This window comes from Rissa tridactyla, chromosome 19 (assembly GCF_028500815.1).
Source record: "Rissa tridactyla isolate bRisTri1 chromosome 19, bRisTri1.patW.cur.20221130, whole genome shotgun sequence".
NCBI lineage: Eukaryota > Metazoa > Chordata > Aves > Charadriiformes > Laridae > Rissa > Rissa tridactyla.
In genome coordinates, this window is record NC_071484.1 from 7334064 (window position 1) to 7352931 (window position 18868).

The 18868-nt window shown below is 70.0% G+C and overlaps 2 protein-coding genes across 2 annotated transcripts; one reads left to right on the forward strand and one right to left on the reverse strand.

The window, feature by feature from the left end:
• Window positions 1-815: 815 nt before the first annotated feature.
• TBX21 (T-box transcription factor 21) lies at window positions 816-10573 on the forward strand. Its single transcript, XM_054224698.1, is given in 7 exon segments — window positions 816-1284; window positions 1286-1629; window positions 8326-8480; window positions 8589-8710; window positions 8817-8975; window positions 9638-9699; window positions 9798-10573. Coding segments are annotated over 7 exon segments (1626 nt in total). The 5' UTR covers window positions 816-1161; the 3' UTR covers window positions 10459-10573.
• A 679-nt stretch (window positions 10574-11252) lies between these two features.
• Window positions 11253-18414, reverse strand: OSBPL7 (oxysterol binding protein like 7). Its single transcript, XM_054224743.1, is given in 24 exon segments — window positions 11253-11498; window positions 11622-11744; window positions 11847-11973; window positions 12086-12123; window positions 12125-12228; window positions 12779-12923; window positions 13006-13084; window positions 13169-13232; window positions 13312-13449; window positions 14259-14536; window positions 14631-14721; window positions 15269-15400; window positions 15482-15562; window positions 15797-15921; window positions 16028-16157; window positions 16255-16347; window positions 16444-16547; window positions 16635-16755; window positions 16849-16968; window positions 17063-17176; window positions 17316-17369; window positions 17508-17630; window positions 17875-18067; window positions 18275-18414. Coding segments are annotated over 23 exon segments (2586 nt in total). The 5' UTR covers window positions 17968-18067; window positions 18275-18414; the 3' UTR covers window positions 11253-11389.
• Window positions 18415-18868: the final 454 nt, after the last annotated feature.

An 18868-nucleotide genomic window follows, 5' to 3' on the forward strand; every position in this document is an offset into this window, starting at 1 on the left:
GGGTGGGCACGGGAGCGGGCACGGAGGGTGGGCACGACTTGTCCGAGCTCCCCGGGGAGCCTGCAGCACCCCAAACTCAGCAGAAGCAGGGGGACGGGACCCCAGCCCCGGTTCCCAGGTGACCCCCAGCTCGAGCCACCTCCCGTGTCTGTTGCGACACCAGGGTGTGCAGGGGGGACCCAAAATATCGGGCACCTAGCACTCACACAGAGTCTGGGGGCTGCCCCGGCCTCCACAGGGGGGGAAGCACCCCCACACAGGGCCCAACCAGCACCCTCGGGCAAGTGGGCTAATTAATGGATTAATTAAGGTTCCTGCGAGGAGGGGGGACAGGGCGTTAACCGTCCCCCAGTGCCTTGTGTCACCCCTGAGCCCCAAAATACGGGTGGGATTGTGGCCCCTGCACTGTCCCCCTGGTCAATCCATGCTCTGTCCCCGTGTCCCCCCCCACAGCGTCCCTGTCCCCTCTCGTGTCCCCACCCCTGCCAGTGTCCCACGGCCCCGGCTCCTCCCACGTCCCCCAACCCCCTCCCACCTCCCCACTCCCCCAGTGCCCCACGTCCCCCCGTGTCCCCCGCCCCCTCCGACGCTCCGTGTCCCCCGTGTCCCCCGTCCCCTCCCGACCGGTGCTCCCCGCGTGTCCGGGACCCGCGTGTGGCGCTCCCCGCCCCCGGCCCGCCCCGGCCCCGCTCCCCCGCCCCGGTCGGGGCCGCCTCCGCGGGGGGGGGGAGGTCGGGGAGGGGGGAGGAGGCGGAGCTCCCGGCGCGGAGCCGCTTCTTTGGATAAGAGGCGCGGGGCCACGGGGATGGGCAGGTGGAGCGTGTGAGGGCACCGGCAGCAGCGGGGCAGGGCGGCCTCCCGTTCCCCCCCCATCGCCGCCGACGATCTACAACCCCCCCATCCCCCGACGGCACTTTTGGGGGCTTTCCGCGTGTTTGGAGGTGGTTTTTTTTTTCGGGTTTGTTTTTTTTGCCCTCCCTCCCCCTTGGCTTTCCCCGAGCCGCCCCGGCTCGCCCCCTCCCCGGGGCTGCCGGGCATGGAGGGGGCGGCGGGAGCCCGGCGAAGCGGCCACCGTTGAAACGCGCCCGGCTCCGGGTCCCGGGGCCGCCGGCGGGGCCCCCATGAGCGGCTGAGCGGGGCCGGTGCCCCCCGCCCCCGTCCATGGGCGCGCTGGAGCCGGGCACCGGAGCCCCCCGCCCCGCCGCCCCCATGCTCAGCGGCACCTCCAGCTTCGCCAAGGAGCCGCCGGGCCCCCGGGACGCCGCCGCCGTCTACTACGGTGATGGGGGGGGGACCGGAGCCGGGAGCCCCCTCGCTGCCTTACGGTACTCCCGGCGGCTTCAGCGGCCGGTTCCTGGGACCGTGCCCGCCTTACCGGGCCCCGCCGCCTCCCGCCGCCGCCCCGGTGGAGGGTTACGCGGTGGAGGGTTACGCGGGCGCGGAGCTGTACGCGGGTGCGGAGGGCGCTTACCCCCCCGGCGCCGCCCCTCTGTGCCCCCGCGCCGGGCCGCTCTGCGCCTTGCCCGGGTACCGGGCGGCCGGTAAAGTGCAGGTGATGCTCAACAACTACCCGCTCTGGGCCAAGTTCCACAAGCACCAGACCGAGATGATCATCACCAAACAGGGCAGGTGAGCCGGGGCACCGGGGGGGAGCGGCGCAGGGGACCGGCAGGGCACTGGGACCCGCGTGGGCATCGGGGAGCAGCGGGTGGGGGTCCGGTGTAGGCAGAGATACAGGCAGGGCAGGGGGCACTGGGGGTGCTGGGGTGGGCACGCTGGCAGAGAGGGGTGCGGGACAGGCCGGGGGGGACGCTGCGGGGTGGGCAGGGGGTGGCCGGTACAGTGGGGGGCTGGAGGTCCCTGCCTCGTCCTCCCAAAGGGCTGGAGATGCGTGGGGGCGGGTGTTTGTGTGGGACTGGGGGTCCCCATCAGCAAGGGGGTGGGTTTGTGCAAGGGGGGATCCCCATCCTGGCGGTTTTGGGGGCAACGTCCACCTGTGTGTGCAAGGAAAAAAGTCGGGGAGCGAAGCAGACCAGACCCCCCAGCTCTTGTTTTTTAGGTGCGTTGAGGCTTGTTGGAAGGAGAAGAGGGTCTGGAGGGTGTCCCCACCCGTGTCAGGGTGGGAGAGGAGGGATCCGGACCTCCCGTGTCCGAGCAGGGTTTGTTGTGCCAGGAAGCTCACAGAGATGTTGCGGGGGGGGGCTGGAGGCAGCGTTTATCCGGCCTCGGCCCATGGCCGGATCCAGAGCTCGGTGCTGCAACAAGTAGTGAGAGGGAGGTGCCTGCTGGGGCCCGGGAGGGGGCCAGCAGCCACGGCCACCCCAGGAGCACCCCGGGTGGGTGGGTGACACCCCCTCTGCTTGCTGTCCTCCCTCCGGGATGGAAATCCCCCGCCCTGCTCTGTGGGGCAGGCAGAGGCCGGGTGCCCCCCGGGTGCCCAGGGAAGGGGGAGCATTTTGGCAGCGTCCTGGCTGCCGAAACAGCCGTTGGTGACACTGCAGCTGGGCACCTGCTGTCCTCCCCATGCTGCCGCCTGCCCGGGCTGTTCACAGGCTGCGGGCTCCTGGGACAGGGTTGGGGGATACGTGGGGGGCTAAAGTCCACCCCACCTCTGCCAACGCCCCCTGGTCTGGAGGGGGCTGGGTGTGATAAAGGTCCTGGGGGGCCATGGAGTCACCCCGACTTGGAACAAGGGGAGTCTGAAATGCTGGTGCCCACCCTGAGCCCGTCCTTCGGCCCCACACCGGGGTGATGTGGGGAGGGGGCGGGAGCCGGACCCCCGGCTGCAGTCCGGGAGGTCTCGGTGGGATCGGAGACCTCCCGAGGTCTCTGGGAGGGCCGAGGAGGGGAGTGTGAACGTGGTGGGGCTGGGCATGGCGTTCAGCCCGCTCCAGATCGGGCTCAGGGACTGCCGTGGCTCCTGAAAATCCATGGTGAGGGGGTGACGGGGCTATGTGTGGGGCAGCTGGCGGAGACACCCCCCCCCGCTGCCATCCCCCCGCCCAGGGGGGCTCTTTCTGCCCAGCGCTGGGGCTGCCGGCAGCGATGCTCCCTGCCCTCTCCCCTTCCCTCCCTCGGCCGAGACAGACGGTGTCACTTCGATGCTGAGCCCAACCTGCTTAATGTGTTGGAAGTCTAAACGCGTTAGGGCCGCTTGGTTTGCCACAGCCGTTCCTGGGCCTGCTCCCCCCGCCGGGCTCGGGGATGCTCGGCAGCAAACAGGCACCGTCACGGATGGGGTGACGTGTCCCCAGCATGGGCCGAGGGGGTGGCAGAGGCGTTGGGCCCCACAACTGGTTGTTTCTCGCCCGCCATCGTTCAGGTCCGACAGGAACCCGCTGAAATTCTCCCCGTTGCTCTTCTCCTCTCCTTCCCCAGCCGCCGTGGCAGGTGCTGGGGCAGTGCCCGTCCCCGCTGCGTCAGGGCGGCTCAGGATCTGGTGCTGAGGGTCTGGAAATCGGGGTGCCGCTCGAGATTGATCCCATCCTCTTTGCCCAGTTTCACGTCTGGGCTCTGCTGCCGGCTCCCAGCCTGAAACCAGGCGATTTTGGGGCTCTTTTCCCCAGTCCGTCCCCTGCAGTGACTCCACAGAGGGGCCGGGGGCCGGGGGGGGGCTGTGCTCTGTGCCAGGAGGGGCTCACAGCGAACCCAACCCAAGGAGACGTCAAGCTCAGAGCCACAAAACATCCGCTTCCCCTGACCCCGAGCTGGTTTGTTGCAGAAATCTGTCTGCAGGGCCGGGCTGCAGCACTGCTGAGACACAGGAAAAACCCCAGAGCCGGGGGCTGGAGGGGGACATGTGCCCCAAAGCAGGCACCCACGGGGCTGGGGGGCTCTGGGGCAGGGCAGGGGACATGTCCTGTCCTGCTGGTGGCACGGGTGCCACGTCTCACTGTGCTGCACAGCCCCCCGTGTCCCTGCAGAGAGGGGCTGAGGCCAGGTGGGAGACGGTGGCACTGGGACAAACCCAGTCGGGCGCTGGGATTCACCCCCGCTGGCGCCCTCCCTGCTGCCCCACGCCGTCCCACACCATCCCTTACCCACTCATCCCCAGCAAAAAGAATTTCCTGCTGGTTTCCCACGCAGGTCCCCGTCCCTCCTCCGCCTCCCGCGGCTCTCGGGGTTCAGCCGGGTCAGGATTTCTGCGGAAACCCCCAAGGACTCGCCATCGCCCTGGCTGCCAAGGGCCCGGGGAATTCCTGCGTGCGCTGCGAAGCTGGGGCTGGCTTCACCTTTTTGGGGGGACAGAGGGGTTGGCTTTGTATTTGGGGACACAATGGCATTGCCTTTGGAGAGGACGCCGGGGATGGCTTTGCCCTTGGCGGGGCCGCAGGGGCTGGCGTCACCATTGGAGGGGGGCAGGAAAGCTTTGGGGACACAAGAGCTGGGTTTGCATTTGGCAAACGCGAGGGTTGGCTTCGGTCTGAGGGGTGCAGGGGGCGGCCGTGCATTTGGGGGAACACGAGGCCTGGCTTCGTCTTTTTGGGGGGGACTCGGGGATGGTTTGCCCGGGCTGGCAGCCACCGTTCCCTGCAGGCTGGGCCGGGGGGGCACGGCGGGGCTGGAAGCAGTGGTGCAGCCGTGCTGTGCTGTGCGGACGTGTAGCGGTGCCACGCACCTATGCCACACTGTGTTGCAGCGCCATGCAGTGCCATGCAGCGCCATGCAGCCAAGTCACCGTGCCACGCCGAGCAGCCGTGCAACCACGCCGCTGTGCAATGCAGCCACGCAGCACCGTGCCACACATTGCTGTGCAGTCGTGCCGTGTCGCCGTGCTGCGCTGCGCCATGTCACCGTGCCATGACACTGTGCTGTGCCATGTCACCGTGCCATGCCGAGCAGCTGTGCCATGTCACCGTGCCATGCCACACAGCCGTGCTGTGTCACCATGCCGCGCCAAGCAGCCATGCCATGTCACCGTGCCAGGCAACCGTGCCATGTCACCGTGCTGTGCCGAGCAGCCATGCCATGTCACCATGCCATGCTGAGCAGCCGTGCCATGTCACCATGCCATGCAGCCGTGCCATGGTGCCGTGCCATGCCATGCAGCCGTGCCATGCAGCCATGCCATGCAGCCGTGCCATGTCACTGTGCCGTGCCTTGCCATGCAGCTGTGCCATGTCACCGTGCTGTGCCATGCAGCTGTGCCATGTCACCGTGCCATGCGGTGCAGCCGTGCCATACAGCTGCGCCAGGCTCCACCTGCATGCTGGGGGCTGCGCCGGGCTCCCACGCGCGGCCGTAGTTCTTGCGGCCGCTGGGGCTGGGGTGCGCTGGGCTGCCATCGAGAGAGGAGGCGGCTCAGGAAGCCGGCAGCCCCCCCGTGCGCTGCCGGGGGTGCAGACAGGGCTGGGCAGGGGGGGCACCGCTGGCCGGGAGGGTTTTGCGCTCCTCACCCCGGGCAGGTCTGCAGTCAGCTGGCCCCCAGATTCCCCTTCAGCCTGGGTTCATCCTGCACCCCCTGTCCCTGCTCCCTGTGTCCCCATGACCCCAATGTCCCGTGTCACCTAACGTCCTCTTGACACTCATGTCCCCTGGATGTGCTGATGTGCCCCCAGCTCCCCGTGTCCCCATGGCCACACGCCCTGTCCCCTCCCTGCGTCGAGGGGTTCATGTGGGGACAAGCCTCGGGGCAGCCTGGGAGCCGTGAGCCCCTTCTACAGCCCCAGAAACGTGCGAAGGGAGAGAAACTAGAGGTGCCCGGCGGCTTTTGGGGTGCAGGGGGTGTGTGTGGGGGGGTGAGCTGGCCGGGGCACCCTGTACCCCACCACGGCACCTCCCAAACCGCAGCGGCCATACCCAGGGGAAGCGAGTCCTTGCCCGAGCGGCGGCCCCGGGAGCTCGAGCGTTGGGGGATTTAAAAATAAACGCGAGGCACGTACCGTTTCGGGTCTTACCCCCACCCTCCCGTGCCCCGGCCGAGCCCTGCGGTTTGCACCGCCGCAGCGTTTGAGCTCTAACTCTCTCTCTCTCCGCTCCGCCGGCAGCGCGAGGCTCTGGGAGCCGGGGAACTGGCGGTGTCGGAGCAAGCAAGGTGCAAAAAAGAAAAAAAACAAAACCCCCAAAAAAAACCAAAGCAAAAAAAAAAAAAAAAAAAAAGAAAAAGGCTGTTTTCTTCCTCCCCGCTCCTCGCAGCGAGCTCGGCGCTGGTGCAACACCCGGCCTGGCTGCTCGCCGCGGGGACAGCCATCGCCCCGGCTCACTGGTGTGCCGGGAGCCGGTGCCGGTGGTGGCGGGGGCTTTGGCAGCCGGAGCGCGGCGGCGGCACGGCGAGGGAGCGCCCTGCCAGAGCTCGGCGGGGGCTCGCAGGCAGCGCAGCCCCTCGCTGCCGCCCTTTGATGTGGCCGCAATTTTTATCGGTGGCAGGAACCACCGTCCCCCGCCACGGCTGCGTCTCCGGGGGAGAGCTGAGCCCCGGGGGCCGCCCGTTTTCGACACACAAGTGGCGAGACAGGGCCTGCGAGGGCTCAGCGGGACCTTCAGGGTACCCGGGATGCTCGGGGCCACCGTCCGTCCCGGCCTCGGGAAGCACGTGCGCAGCTCCTGGCCACGAGCGCTGCTTTCTTTCTTTTTCTATTTCTTTTTCTTCTTTTTCTTCCCCGCCCCCCCCCCCGCCCCAACCTCTTGCAAGGGCAATTTTGAGTCAGCGGCGCCCGGCGCAGGCTGTGTGCGCTCTTTCCACCGCTCTTTGCATGCCGCTCCCCGGGTGCCGTGGCACTGCCCGAGCCGTGCTTCCTGCCGGGGCCGCGGCCGAGCCCCCACCGTCCTGCCCCGGCACCCGGGGCTGCGTGCGCTCCGGGCCCCAGCCCCTCGCTTTACTCCTCACCCATGTTTTGTCCCCCCCCGGCTGGTGCGCGGGGGCAGGACGGTGACACGGGGGGGGGGTTCGGCTGGGCTCCCGGGTGCAGCAGCCCCCTCGGAGCCTCGTGCCATCCCTGTCGTGAGCTCACAGGTCTCTGCCTTGGGGCTGGTGGGAAGCCCTGGTGCGCTGGGGCGGGGGCAGGAGCTGCCAGGGCAGGCAAAATAACCCCCCCAACACCACCACCCCCCTGCCAGGGGTGAATCTCACGGCTGGCTCCGTCCCTGACTCCTGCAGGGATGATGCTGGGCTGAGGTCGGCTCCCGGGAGCAGCCCACCCTCCCCGGATGCCTGGGCTCCCTCCTGGCACAGGGGGAGGTGGAAGCCCCCCCCCCCAGCCCCACACGGGACCCCTCGGCCAGGCAAGGCTTTATAGGGCCTTTCGGAGAATCCCTGGCACCCGCTTTATGAGAAACGCCAGCGCTTCGAGGAAATGGGGGGGGGGGTGTGTGTGTGAAACCAGCCCCCCCTCGCCACCGGCCGCCCCCCACCCTCACCCACCAGGTACTGGCAGACGGGAAGCGGCACAGCCCGAGGGAGGAAGAGGGGAGGAGAGAGGGAGGGGGCCGGGGGCGTGCGGGGCTGCAGCCCCCCCAGCACTCTTCCCCCGGCGGGGGGAGGATGAATTTCCCCATCACCCCGTGTGTATCGCACCCAGGCAAAGCTGGCGGGAGGGCTGAGGGCCCTCCGTGCCCCCCATGTCGGTCTGGCAGGGGGGGCTCTGTCCTGCTCCCCGCCGGCGATGGCTTGTTAAGGCAGGTGACACTAACGGGGGGGCCGGTGCTGGGGCTGGTTTCCAGCTCCGGCCACCAAAAGCCAAAACTCCAGCGGACGCCAAAGTGACGCGGTTGAAGAACTGAGCTCTGCCATGGCAGGGGGGGGGCTAAACCAGCGACCCCGACCCCTGCTGCAAACCCAGGCTGGCAACTGGGGCTGCTGGGGCCCGTGATGGAAAAGGAGGGACCGAACTTGGAGGGGAAGGTGTCAGATCTCCCACCCCAGGGCTGGGATTTGGGGTCCCCCGTGGGTGCGGGGGGACAGCAGGGTGCAGCCCCATGGGGGGGGGGTGCCACAGCTGCAGCCCTGGGGCCGCAGTGTCACCCCCGGCCGTCCCGTCCCGTCCCCTTCCTGCCCTTGGCGCAGGCTGGCGCCCAGCCTGAAATAGCAGCGGTGTTGGTTTCCGATCCGGAAGGTGCTTGGGGAGGGGGAGGAAGATGCCGGTGTGGGGGGGGGGATCGGCCCCGAGAGCATCCCCCAGCTGCTGGGGTCAGTCAGCTCCTCACGGGCACCCAGCCGGGCATGAGGGGGCCGGGCATCACGCTGCCTCAGTTTCCCCATGACTGCTCTGGGAGGCAGAACCAACCTCCCCCCCCCCTCACCCCGCAGCCCCTCGAGGCAGGGGTTGAGCCGGGGGCTGGGGGGGGGGCTGGGTGGTGACAGTGCCTGCGCCTCTGTCCCCTCCCCAGGCGCATGTTCCCGTTCCTCAGCTTCAACCTCTCGGGGCTCAACCCCGTGGCCCACTACAGCGTCTGCGTGGACGTGGTGCTGGTGGACCAGCATCACTGGCGCTACCAGGGCGGCAAGTGGGTGCAGTGCGGGAAAGCCGAGGGCAACATGCCAGGTATGGCCCCCCCCCCCCCATCATCCCCTTCCTCCTCCTCCTCCTGGCAGTGCTGGGCGGGGTGGTAACCCCATCCCTGCTGCCCCCCCCTCTCCGTCTTCCCCCCAGGGAACCGCCTCTACCTGCACCCCGACTCGCCCAACACGGGCGCCCACTGGATGCGGCAGGAGGTCTCCTTCGGGAAGCTGAAGCTCACCAACAACAAGGGCGCATCCAACAACGTCGGCCAGGTACGGCTCCCACCGTCACGCCGGGCCAGGCCGGGTTCCTCCGTGCCCACCCCTTGACCGCACGCTGCTCCCCCCCCACCCAACCCCCCCCCCCCGCCTCCCCCAGATGATCGTGCTGCAGTCGCTGCACAAGTACCAGCCCCGGCTGCATGTGACGGAGGTGAAGGAGGGGGAGGGCGAGGAGGCGTACCCCTCCCCGCACACCCACACCTTCGTCTTCCCCGAGACCCAGTTCATCGCCGTCACAGCCTACCAGAACGCCGACGTGAGTACGAGACACACCCCCCCCCCCCCCCCCCCCCCAGCCCCGGTCCCTAGCATGGGGGTACCCCCCCCAACCAGCCCCCCCCCAGCAGCAGAGGAACCCCAGCGATCCCCCCGGCATCCCCCCAGGGCCACAGAAACCACTGATACACCCCGGTATCGCCCCAGCATCACGGCAACCCCAATACCCCCCCGAGCAGGCCCTGGTGACCCCCCCAGCACCCTCTAAGGTCCCCAGCATCAGGGAAACCACAGTGGCATCCCCCCAGCCCCCCCCCCCAGCTGCCAACACCCCTGTCCACAGAATCTCCACAACCCCTGGTACCCCCCCCGCCCCGACATCCCCTCAGCATCGCGGTACCTCCCCCTGAATCCCTCCAGCATCCCAGTAGCCCCCCCAGTACCCCCTCAGCACCCTGCAATGCTCCCCCCGCCCCCAGCATCCCATCACCAATCACCCTATTCCGCCCCCCCAGCACAGCCTGACCCCCCCCCCCCCGAGGTTGTGGCTGAGCCCCCCCGCGGGTGCTGGGGTGGGCGTCCCAGGACAGGCAGGGGACTGTGGTGGGGTGGGGGCTGCTCGAGGACGGGGGGGCTGCTCGAGGGGTGGGGGGAACATCCCCAGCCCCCCCCCCCCCCCAAGCTCCGTGTCCCTCCCCCCAGATCACCCAGCTGAAGATCGACCACAACCCCTTTGCCAAAGGATTTCGGGATAACTTTGACTCGTGAGTGTCCCCCCCCACCCTCCCGCTGGTGCCCCCCCCGCCTCCAGGCCGGCAGGAGGGCATCCCCCCCACTGCTGCCCTGTCGTCCCCCCCCCCAGGATGTACGCGGCCTCGGAGGGCGAGCGCCTCACCCCCTCTCCGCCGGAGGGTCCCGGCTGCCAGCAGCTCCTGCCCGCTCCCCGCTTCCAGCCCTTCCTGCCCGAGCAGTACCCGCTGCCCCCCGGCCGCTTCTTCGGGGGGGGGGAGCGGGGGGCTCCGCTGCCCCTGCCCCCCAAGGACCCCCCGCGCTGGTACTTCACCCCCCAGCAGCCGCCCGCCGTCGGGGGGCTGGAGTACGGCAGCTACGAGGGGGGGTACGGGGGGGGCAAGCTGATGCCCTACGGGGTGAAGCCCTTCGCCCTGACGCCTGCCTCCCACCCCCCCCTGCCCTACTACCCCCCCGAGGGGCCGGGGGGGTTCGGGGCGGCGGGGGGCTGGAGCCCCGGGCAATATGGCCCCAAGGGAAGCCCCGGGGGGGCTCTGGGCTGGTACCGGGAGCCCCGGGAGGAGAAGGGGAAGGAGGCGGAGGGCTGGCCCCCCCCCGAGCCCCCCGCCGCCACCTCGGGCGACTCCTCGGACTCGGGGCTGTACGAGTGCAAGCGGCGGCGGGTGTCCCCGTACCCCTCCAGCGCCGAGAGCTCCCCCCCTCCCCGCAACGGCGACCTCTACGACAAGGACCCGGGCACCGACGGCGGCTACTACGGCTTCTACGGCAACTGAGCCGTGCTGGGGGGGCTCAGACACACACACCCCCCCGCCCCGGGCACCCCAAAGCCACGGGAGCTGGGTGCAAGGGGTCCTGTGTGCCCCCCCCCCCCCCCCCCGCCCCCGCCCTATTTAACACCCAAATCCTGGGAAGACTTGAGCGGAGGTGGGGGGGGGGGGCTGCAGCCAGACAATCAGCCCCCGGTGCCACCCCAGTGGAGCCGCGGGGGCGAGCAGGGAGGGGACGGGCTGGGGGGGGGGGGGTGGAGGTGGTGGGTTTTTTTTGTTGTCAGTGGTTTATAGAGTGTGGGGGGGGGTTGGTTAATGCTGAAGTATTTATTGAGCCCCCCCGCGTGCCCAGCGTGGGGCCGGGGGCAGCAGCATATCTCACAATAAAGGGGACGCTGTGGGGCACGGCTCTTTGCTCTCCTCTGCGGGCATGTGGGAGGGAAACTGAGGCACCGGTGGAGGGCGGGGGGGGGCGTGTGAAGGGACTTGTGCCCCCCCTCTTCACTGGGGGGACCCAGGCATCCTGGGCCGGGAGTGGGGTCCTGAGCACCTGAGCCCCCCTCCCCGGGCCGGGGTGGGAAGGAAGATTTCTGCACACCCCAGCTCTTTGCAGCCTTTATTAGAGCAGCCCCCGCGCACAGCTTGGGGGGCTGGGGGGGTCTGCCCGCCCGCGGGCACCCCGGGACCCCCCGTGCCTCCCCATAGTGAGCCAGGAACCCAGGCGTCCTGTGCCCCCAGGGCTCTGCCCCAGGTCGGGGGGGTGGGGGGGAGGCACTGCCTGTGCCCCCCGCTTTTGTATCACAGTTTTCCTTAAACACCAGCAAAACGGCTGACGGGGGGGCATTGCACCGCCAGGGCTGGGGGGACCAGCCCCACTGCCATCCACCACTGCTGTGATGAGCTGGGGGGGGCCTCAGCACCCCACGGCGGGGAGTCGCTACCAGAGAACGGCACTGTCCAGGTGGGCGAAGCCGGGGTCCAGGCGCAGCTTCCAGTAGGTGTTGTTGGTCACCCACGACTCCTTGCCGTTGGCGTCCGTCAGCCGCCTGGGGATGGGGATGGGGGGGTGGGTGTCACAGCTGGGGGGCCATCAAGACCCCCAGGGCGTCTCCCTGCATCCCTGGTGGTGCCCCTGGGCCCTGTATTCAAGCCCCCCCCTCTCCCCGGACCTGAAGAAGCGAGCCTGGTGGGTGATGTTGTTCTCCTCCATGACCCGGCGCCGGTCGCGCTGCAGCTGCTCGATCTGCCGCTTCTGCGTCTCGGCCGCCGGCACGTTGCCTTCCTCCAGGTACCTGGGGGTGGCGGGGGGGTGGACATCGCTGTAACGAGTTGGGCGGCCTCAGCTCCCCTCCCCTCGGCCCCCCCCCCCCCCCAGACGCCGTGGTGCTGCTCACCGCTGGTCGGGGCGCAGGCGGGTGTCGGTGGAGGGCAGGACGCGCCGCAGCTCGGGCGTGAGCTCGTTCAGCTCCAGGGCGAACTGGGTGAAGCCGTAATTCCTCTCGTGGTCGCGGGGCATGGGGTCTGCCGGGGATTGCACAGCGCTGAGACCCCCCCCACCCCCGGTGGTGCCCCCAGGGTGGGGTATCCCCCCCCCCCCCCCCCAGGACATGGCCCCCCCCACCCAGGTCCTTACTGGCTCTCCAGATGCACTGGCCTGGGGGGGGGCCCACGGTGCAGCCCCTCGTGCCACTTGCCGGCCAGACGCTCCACCACCGTCCCGCTGCGGCTCAGCACGGCCCCCTGCACCTCGTTGGCCCCCGCGCCCCAGTACCGCGCCTGCGGCCACAGCGGGGCTGGGCGGGGGGGGCCGGAGGGGGGGGCCGGTGGGAGAGGGTGTGGTCACTGGGGAAGGGTGGGGCCCTGAGGGGCGGGGCTACTGGGAAAGGGTGGGGTCATTGGGAAAGGGTGGGACCACTGGCAAAGGGCGGGGCCCTGAGGGGCGGGGCTACTGGGAAAGGGCGGGGTCCTGAGTGAGGGCCAGGGCTATTTAGGAAAGCGTGGGGCGCTGAGGGGAGGAGCCACTGGGAAAGGGTGGGGCACTTGGGGGAGGGACCACTGGGAAAAGGGCGGGGCTACTGGGAAAGGGTGGGGCGAGGCAAGGGGCGGGGCAACACTATCCTTTAGATGAATGAAGGGGCGGAGTCAGTCAAAGGGGCGGGGTCAGGGGCACGAGGAAGGGTGGGGCCATGGGGTGGGCGGAGCACGGGGACAGAAGGGCGGGGCCAAGGCGGGGCAGGGGGCAGGGAAGGGGCTGCGATAGGTGGAGGTGGGGCAGGGTATGGCAGGGCGGGGTGTGCTGGGTGTGGCAGGGCGTGGCAGGGCACACCTTGCAGAAGGTGATCTTGCAGTGGTAGGAGGCGTCGCGGGTGTTGCGGATCAGCACCTCCCCGTAGTGCTCGATCCAGCGGGGGCCGCTGAGGACGTTGTGGATGCAGGTCGTCACCTTGTTCCACTCGAAGTGGTCCCCGGTCCTGCGGGCACCGCCTCAGCGTGGGCTGGCGAGCGCGGGCAGGGGGGGGGGACACGACACACACGGACCTGCCGGGGGCTCACCTGGGCAGCTGGACGTTGACTGTGCCCACGGGGACGATCTCCAGGGACTTGCCCCAAAATTTGTTCTTCCACCTCATGTCTGGGAGGGGGGGGGGACAGGAGGAGGTTAACACCCCCCCCCCCCGGCCCCCTTATCTGTCCCCCCACCCTCCTCAGCACGCACCTTGCCAGAAGATGAAGTTGTCAGACTCGGCATGGCAGGCGGAGATGGGCGGGTGGTGGCACACCTGGAGGGAGGAAGAAGGGGGACATGCCACCGCCCCGTCCGGCTCTGTCCCCGCTCCCTGTCCTCGTCCCCGTCCCCACCTGCTCGCTGATGAAGCGGAAGCCGCGGTCGGGCCGCACGCACTCGTAGGTCTCGCCCAGCACCGGGTTGAAGGGTTTGCTGCCCGCCCGGTAGTAGGTGGAGGCGTAGGCGGACACGGCGAAGGCGGCCACGTAGACCTGTCACCGCAGCCACCGCGCTGCTGACACCGCACCGCTGCCACCGCACCGCGGGCAGGGTGCCTACCGAGCCCTCCCCCCGGGGAGGGGGGGGGTGTTTTCCCTCGGCCACGCCCATTATGCGTGTCCCCCATGTCCCCCATGTCCCCCGACCTCTGGTGTCCCCCCTTAGCCTCAAGTCCCCCGCGTCCCTTGACACCCCCAATCTTCGAACTCCCCAAGTCCCTCCATGTCCCCCCAAGTACCCTCTGTGTCCCCTGAGCTACCCGTGCCCCTGAGCCCCGTGTTGGCCACCGTGTGCCCTCCCTGTCCCCAAAGTCTCCCAAGGCCCCGTGTCCCCCATGTCCTCTGTGCCCTTGACCACTCCATGCCCCCGAAGTCCCTCATGTCCCCTGAGCCCCCTTGTCCCCCAAGCTCCCCCTGCCCCCAAGCCCCCTAAATCCGCAAACTCCCCAAATCCTTCGTATCCCTCTGTCTCCCAAGCCCCTGACCACCCCGTGCCCCCGAAGTCCCTCCGGTCCCCTGAGCCCCTTTGTCCCCTGAGCCCCTAAAACCTCGAACTCCCCAAATCCTTTGTAACCCTCTGTGTCCCCCGGGCCCTCAACCACGCTGAGCCCCCCTGTTCCCCCGGCTCCCCCGACCCCCGAACCCCCCAAATACTCCAACTCTCCAAGCCCCCCACGTCCCTCTGTGTCCCCTCTGCCCCCAAAGTCCCCCGTGCCCCCGAAGTCCCCCGAACCCCCTTGACCCCCGAGCCCTCCCGTTGTCCCTGACCCCCCCCACCCCCCCACCCCGGTCCCCCCCCTCACCAGTCGCTGGCGGGGGTCGCGGGCGCGGCTGGCGCGGTCCAGCAGCGCGCTGTACTCCAGCTCCTCGCAGAGCCGCTGCAGCGTGTTGAGCGGCTCGTTGAGGTGCACGGGCAGCGCCACCCGCGACAGGTCCTTGCCCACGCTGCTCCGCAGCAGCCCCCACAGGCTCACGTCCCCCGGAGGCGCCGGGGGGGCGGGCAGGCAGCTCCGCCGCCGCGGGTCCGGCCCCGGCAGCTCCAGCGGCGCCGGTTCCACGGGCAGCCCCGGACCCTCCGCTCCTGCCGGGCACCGGGCGGTGGGGCCAAGCCGCACCCCCCGCTTCCCCCTTTCGTGCCCCCCCACCCCCCACCCCCGGTGTTCCCCTCTCCGTACCTGTCGGGGGGCGGCCCGGCCCCCCCGGCTCGGCCGTGTCCTCGCAGGCGCTGGTGGTGGCCTCGCTGATGCACGACTCGTCGTCCGAGGGCTGGGGAGGCGCAGGGGACCGTCGGCGGCTTCGGGAGGGGGGGTCAGGGCAGGGTGGGGGGTGGGGAGTCTAGGGGTTACCCCACCGGGGGGGGGAAGGAGGGGCTGTACCGGGCAGGGCCCCCCCGGGAGGATGGGACGAGAGTCGGGTACTTGGGATGGGTTGGGGCGGGGGGGGGCAGGACGGGGAGGGGGTGGTGGGTACCAGTGGGACTGCAGGAGGGGGGAGCGGGGGCAGGGGGGGCACCGGCAGCACCCGGCCCCCACCGCCAGGCTCAGAGACTGCGGACACCCCGAGCACCCGGAATGGGGGAGCTGCGGGGGGCTGCAGGGGCCACAGGGGCTGGGGGGGCCGTGGGGAGCAGGGGGGGCGTGGGGAGCTGGGGGGGTGGCTCCCGGGCCGGCTAACGGGGAGGGGACGGGGGAGAGAGAAGGGAGAGTTGAACCCACAACATACCCACAGCAGGGGGGGGGTCTGCAGAGACCCCCCATGCCATTAGATCCTTGCTCCTCCCCGGCCCGCCCCTGCCCCCTGAAGACCCCCCCACCTCATTCTCCGAGGAGCTGGCGGAGAGGAAGACCTCGCAGGCGTCGAAGAACTCGGTGTGCGAGTCGGCCAGCGAGACGATGCTGCGGTTGGAGAGCTGCTGCTCCCGGCCCTTGGCCGGCAACGCGTCTGGCTGCGGGGACAGCCACCGCCTCAGCCCGCCGCCCTGGGGGTGTCACCCGCACCCCCCACCCCATGCCGGCCCCCCCCCGACCTCGTCAGGATGCAGCGAGGCGAAGGAATCCAGGGTGGTGTCGGAGGAGACGGAGAGGGAGTGGAAGCGGCGCAAGGCGGCCTGCGGAGGCAGGGGGAGTCTGAGCCGGGCCCCCCACCCCCAGCCTGTCCCCTCCAGCCAGCGTGGGGGTGACAGAGCGGGGGGATTCACCCTGCTGCTGCCCAGGCACCCAGCACCAGGCTGAGACCCTGCCAACTCGCTGCACCCAACGGCACCCCAGCAGCCACAACCCTCGGGCTCTGCCGGGACCCAAAGCCGGGGGCAGCCCTGCCCAGCCCCCCCGAGATCCCTCACCCCGGTGTTGCCGACCCGCCCCGGGCGCGGGGCCGAGCGCCGGCGATCCAGCGCTTGCCGCATCTCCTCCAGACGGGCCCTCTCGGCCATCAGCGCGGCCACCACGCTGCTGAGTGAGCCATGCACTGTCGGCAGACACGGGCGGGGGGTCAGGCTGCGGCACGGCATCCCACACCCGCCCCGCCACCGCCGGGACCCCCGGCAGGGCTCAGCATCCCCCCCCCATCCCACCTTTCTGGGCCAGGACCCAGAAGCTCCGCTGCAGCTGGCTGTACTCGGGGGGGAGGCTGAAGGGCAGCTGGCTCTGGGACGGCTCCAGGTAGCGCGAGAGGTTGGGGACGGAGCCGTGCAGGCGGCCCACCTTGGAGGGGGACACACGTGGGGGTCAGCAGGGCCCTGGGGGGCTCCATCCCCCAGTGATGGCTCCAGAGCTCTGTGGGACTCCCGCTCCCCCTCACCCGGCCGATAGTGTCATCCTTGGCGAAGCTCTGGGTGCACCAGATCTTGGTGCTCCTCCTGCCTTTCTTGGGCCTCTCCGCGGTAGCCGAGGGCTGCGAGGGAAAGGAGGGGGGGCTGGAGCTGGACCGTCCCCGGGAAGAGGGGGGTTTCCACGCTGGGCGATGCTCAGCCCCGCGCCCGACGCTCACCTGGCTGCCGGAGATGAGGGGGGCCGAGGGGATGCGGTGCAGGGCCTCCAGGCTCTGCAACATGCCCGTCAGCTCCTGCAGCTTCGCCTGGCACTCCGACAGCTCTGCCACAGGCACGGAGTCAGGGATGGGGGACGGGGCATCCCCCCTGCCCGACCCCGACCCCGTGCGTCCCCTCCAGCCCCGCTCACCGGCCGAGCAGCGCTCCAGCCCCTCACTGTCCTTCAGCCAGGCGTTCACCTTGTCGCGGGAGCTGGCGAGGGTGGAGAGGGCAGGGGCACTGCCCGAGGGCAGGATCCGCGTCCACGGGCCCTGCAGCAGGGGAGAAGGGGCACGGCCGGGGCTGCCGTCGGGAGCCCATCACCCGGGTGCCGCCTCACGTCTCCACCCCGAGGTGTCACCCACCTGCGCGTTGGTGGGGGTCCGCCCCGCGGGACACCCCCGGGGGCCGGGCTCGGGCCCCTCGCCCTGGTGATGGGAGCAGAGGCTGCTCACCCAGCTGGCAAAGAGCTCCGGGGACTTGATCTGCGGGACAGGGGCAAGTTGGATGGAGTCAGGGGGGAGACCCGGGTGGGGGACACCCGATGCCCCCAGCCCCGGCTCCAGCCCCCACCAGCACCTTGAGGTGGTAAATGTTCTCCTCCGTGTCCAGGTCGACCCGCTGCGCCTTCTTGTTGATGGACATGACGGACTGACGGATGTCGATGGCTCCGTGCAGTTTGCCCTTGAGGACCTGGGGGAGCCCAGGGACCCCCGTCAGGAGGAAGACCCCCTTCTTCATGGGGGCCATGGGGTCTCCCCCACCCCAAGCCCTTGGGGAAGCTGCACGGACGCAGCCCAGCCCCACGGACGCAGCTCAGCCCCACACTCACGTCCTGGCGCGTGGTGGCATATTTCAGGATGCCGTTTTCCAGCACAAAGTACCTCTGGGGACAGAGAGGGACGGTTGTTTTGGGGAGCAGAGACTGGTCCCCGCAGCCCCTTTATCCAGGGGCCCAAATCGCCCCAGGGATGGCGCCCGTGTGGCTGGGGGACGGCTCCCGGTGCCAGCTCTGCCCCGTTACCTTGTGCCAGCCCTTCAGGGGCCATTTCCTCTTCTTGAGCAGGTAGCCCTCGTGCCGCTGCGGCTGCTGGCCCGGGCTGCCCCGTGCGCGCGGCTCCTCTACCACCTCCCAGCTCTCCGAGCCCTGCAGGGATGGGGGTCAGCACGGGGGTCCCTCGGCACCGGGGGCAGCCGGGGTGCTCCCCACCTTGTCCCCAGGCAGGGACACTCAGTACCTCCCAGGGGATGGAGCATCTCTGTATCCCCGTATCCCCCTTCTTAAAGTGGGGCGCAGCCCCCCGAGGCCCCATGGCACCCCCAGTCCAGCTTGGGTGCACCACTGGGATCCCGCTGAGCCCCCCTTCCCCCAGCCCAGAGCCCCCCCCGACCTGCTGAATGCTGCTGTGCTTGGAAGACACGGTGCTGTTGGAACGCGACAGGGCCCTTTTCGGAGAGGACGGGTCCTTCTCGTGGCTGCCCATGGCTGGCGAGCAGAGGGGGCTGGGCCAAGCCCCCCCTCCCGTCTGCGCTGCGGGGCTGGGGGTCCGAGCTCGGCCGTCACAGCCCGGGCGGTGGGAGCCACTGCGAGGAGGGGAGGCCACGTCAGGGAGGGATCACCCACCCTGCCCGCGCGTTTCCTGCCCTGACAGACACCCTCATCCCTTCCCTGGAGGGGACACGGGGTGGGGGGGACCCTGCTGCCCCCCGAGAGCCCGGCATGTGACTGCGGCCGGGACCCAGAAGCTTCTGTGCGAGACGGAGCCATCAACCCATCCAGCCTTATCTCACCTCCACCTGGCGGGTCCAGAGTCCGGCCCTGCCGCCCGGCTCCCGTTGCCCCATGGACTCGGTGCCACACGGCAACCCCGCGGCAGGCGCAGCCGGGAGGGCGACCCAGGGGACAGAGACCGGGATCAGCCCCGGGTCCATCCCCGCGCCCCCGAGCTGGGACACGACCCCCAAAAAAACCCGACCCTGCCACGCTCCCCCCGGCTGAGTGTTCCCTTCGCCCTTCTCAAGAACAGAGGGGAAACTGAGGCACAGGAAAGTTCCCCCTCCCCTGCCCTCCCCCCCGCCCTCGCCAGCACCTGCCGGGGGACCCGGGTGTCCCGGACGCCGCTGTAGGGATGGGGACGGTGATGTCGCCGGCAGGATGGTCAAGCCCCGGCACCGATAACTGCGGCACCGCGCACCCCTGCTCCGAGGGGAAGGGACCGGGGGGCTCCCACCGCAGCCCTGGCCCCCCCCAGCCCTGCCCAGCTTGGCAGCGAGGGGAGCACCCCCTGGGTGCTGCAGGACTGACCCCCCCTCCCGGCAGCGGGGCCGGACCGGCGCCCCCCGGGGGTCCCCAGCCGCCCCCTCCGCCTGCAGCCCCCGCCGAGG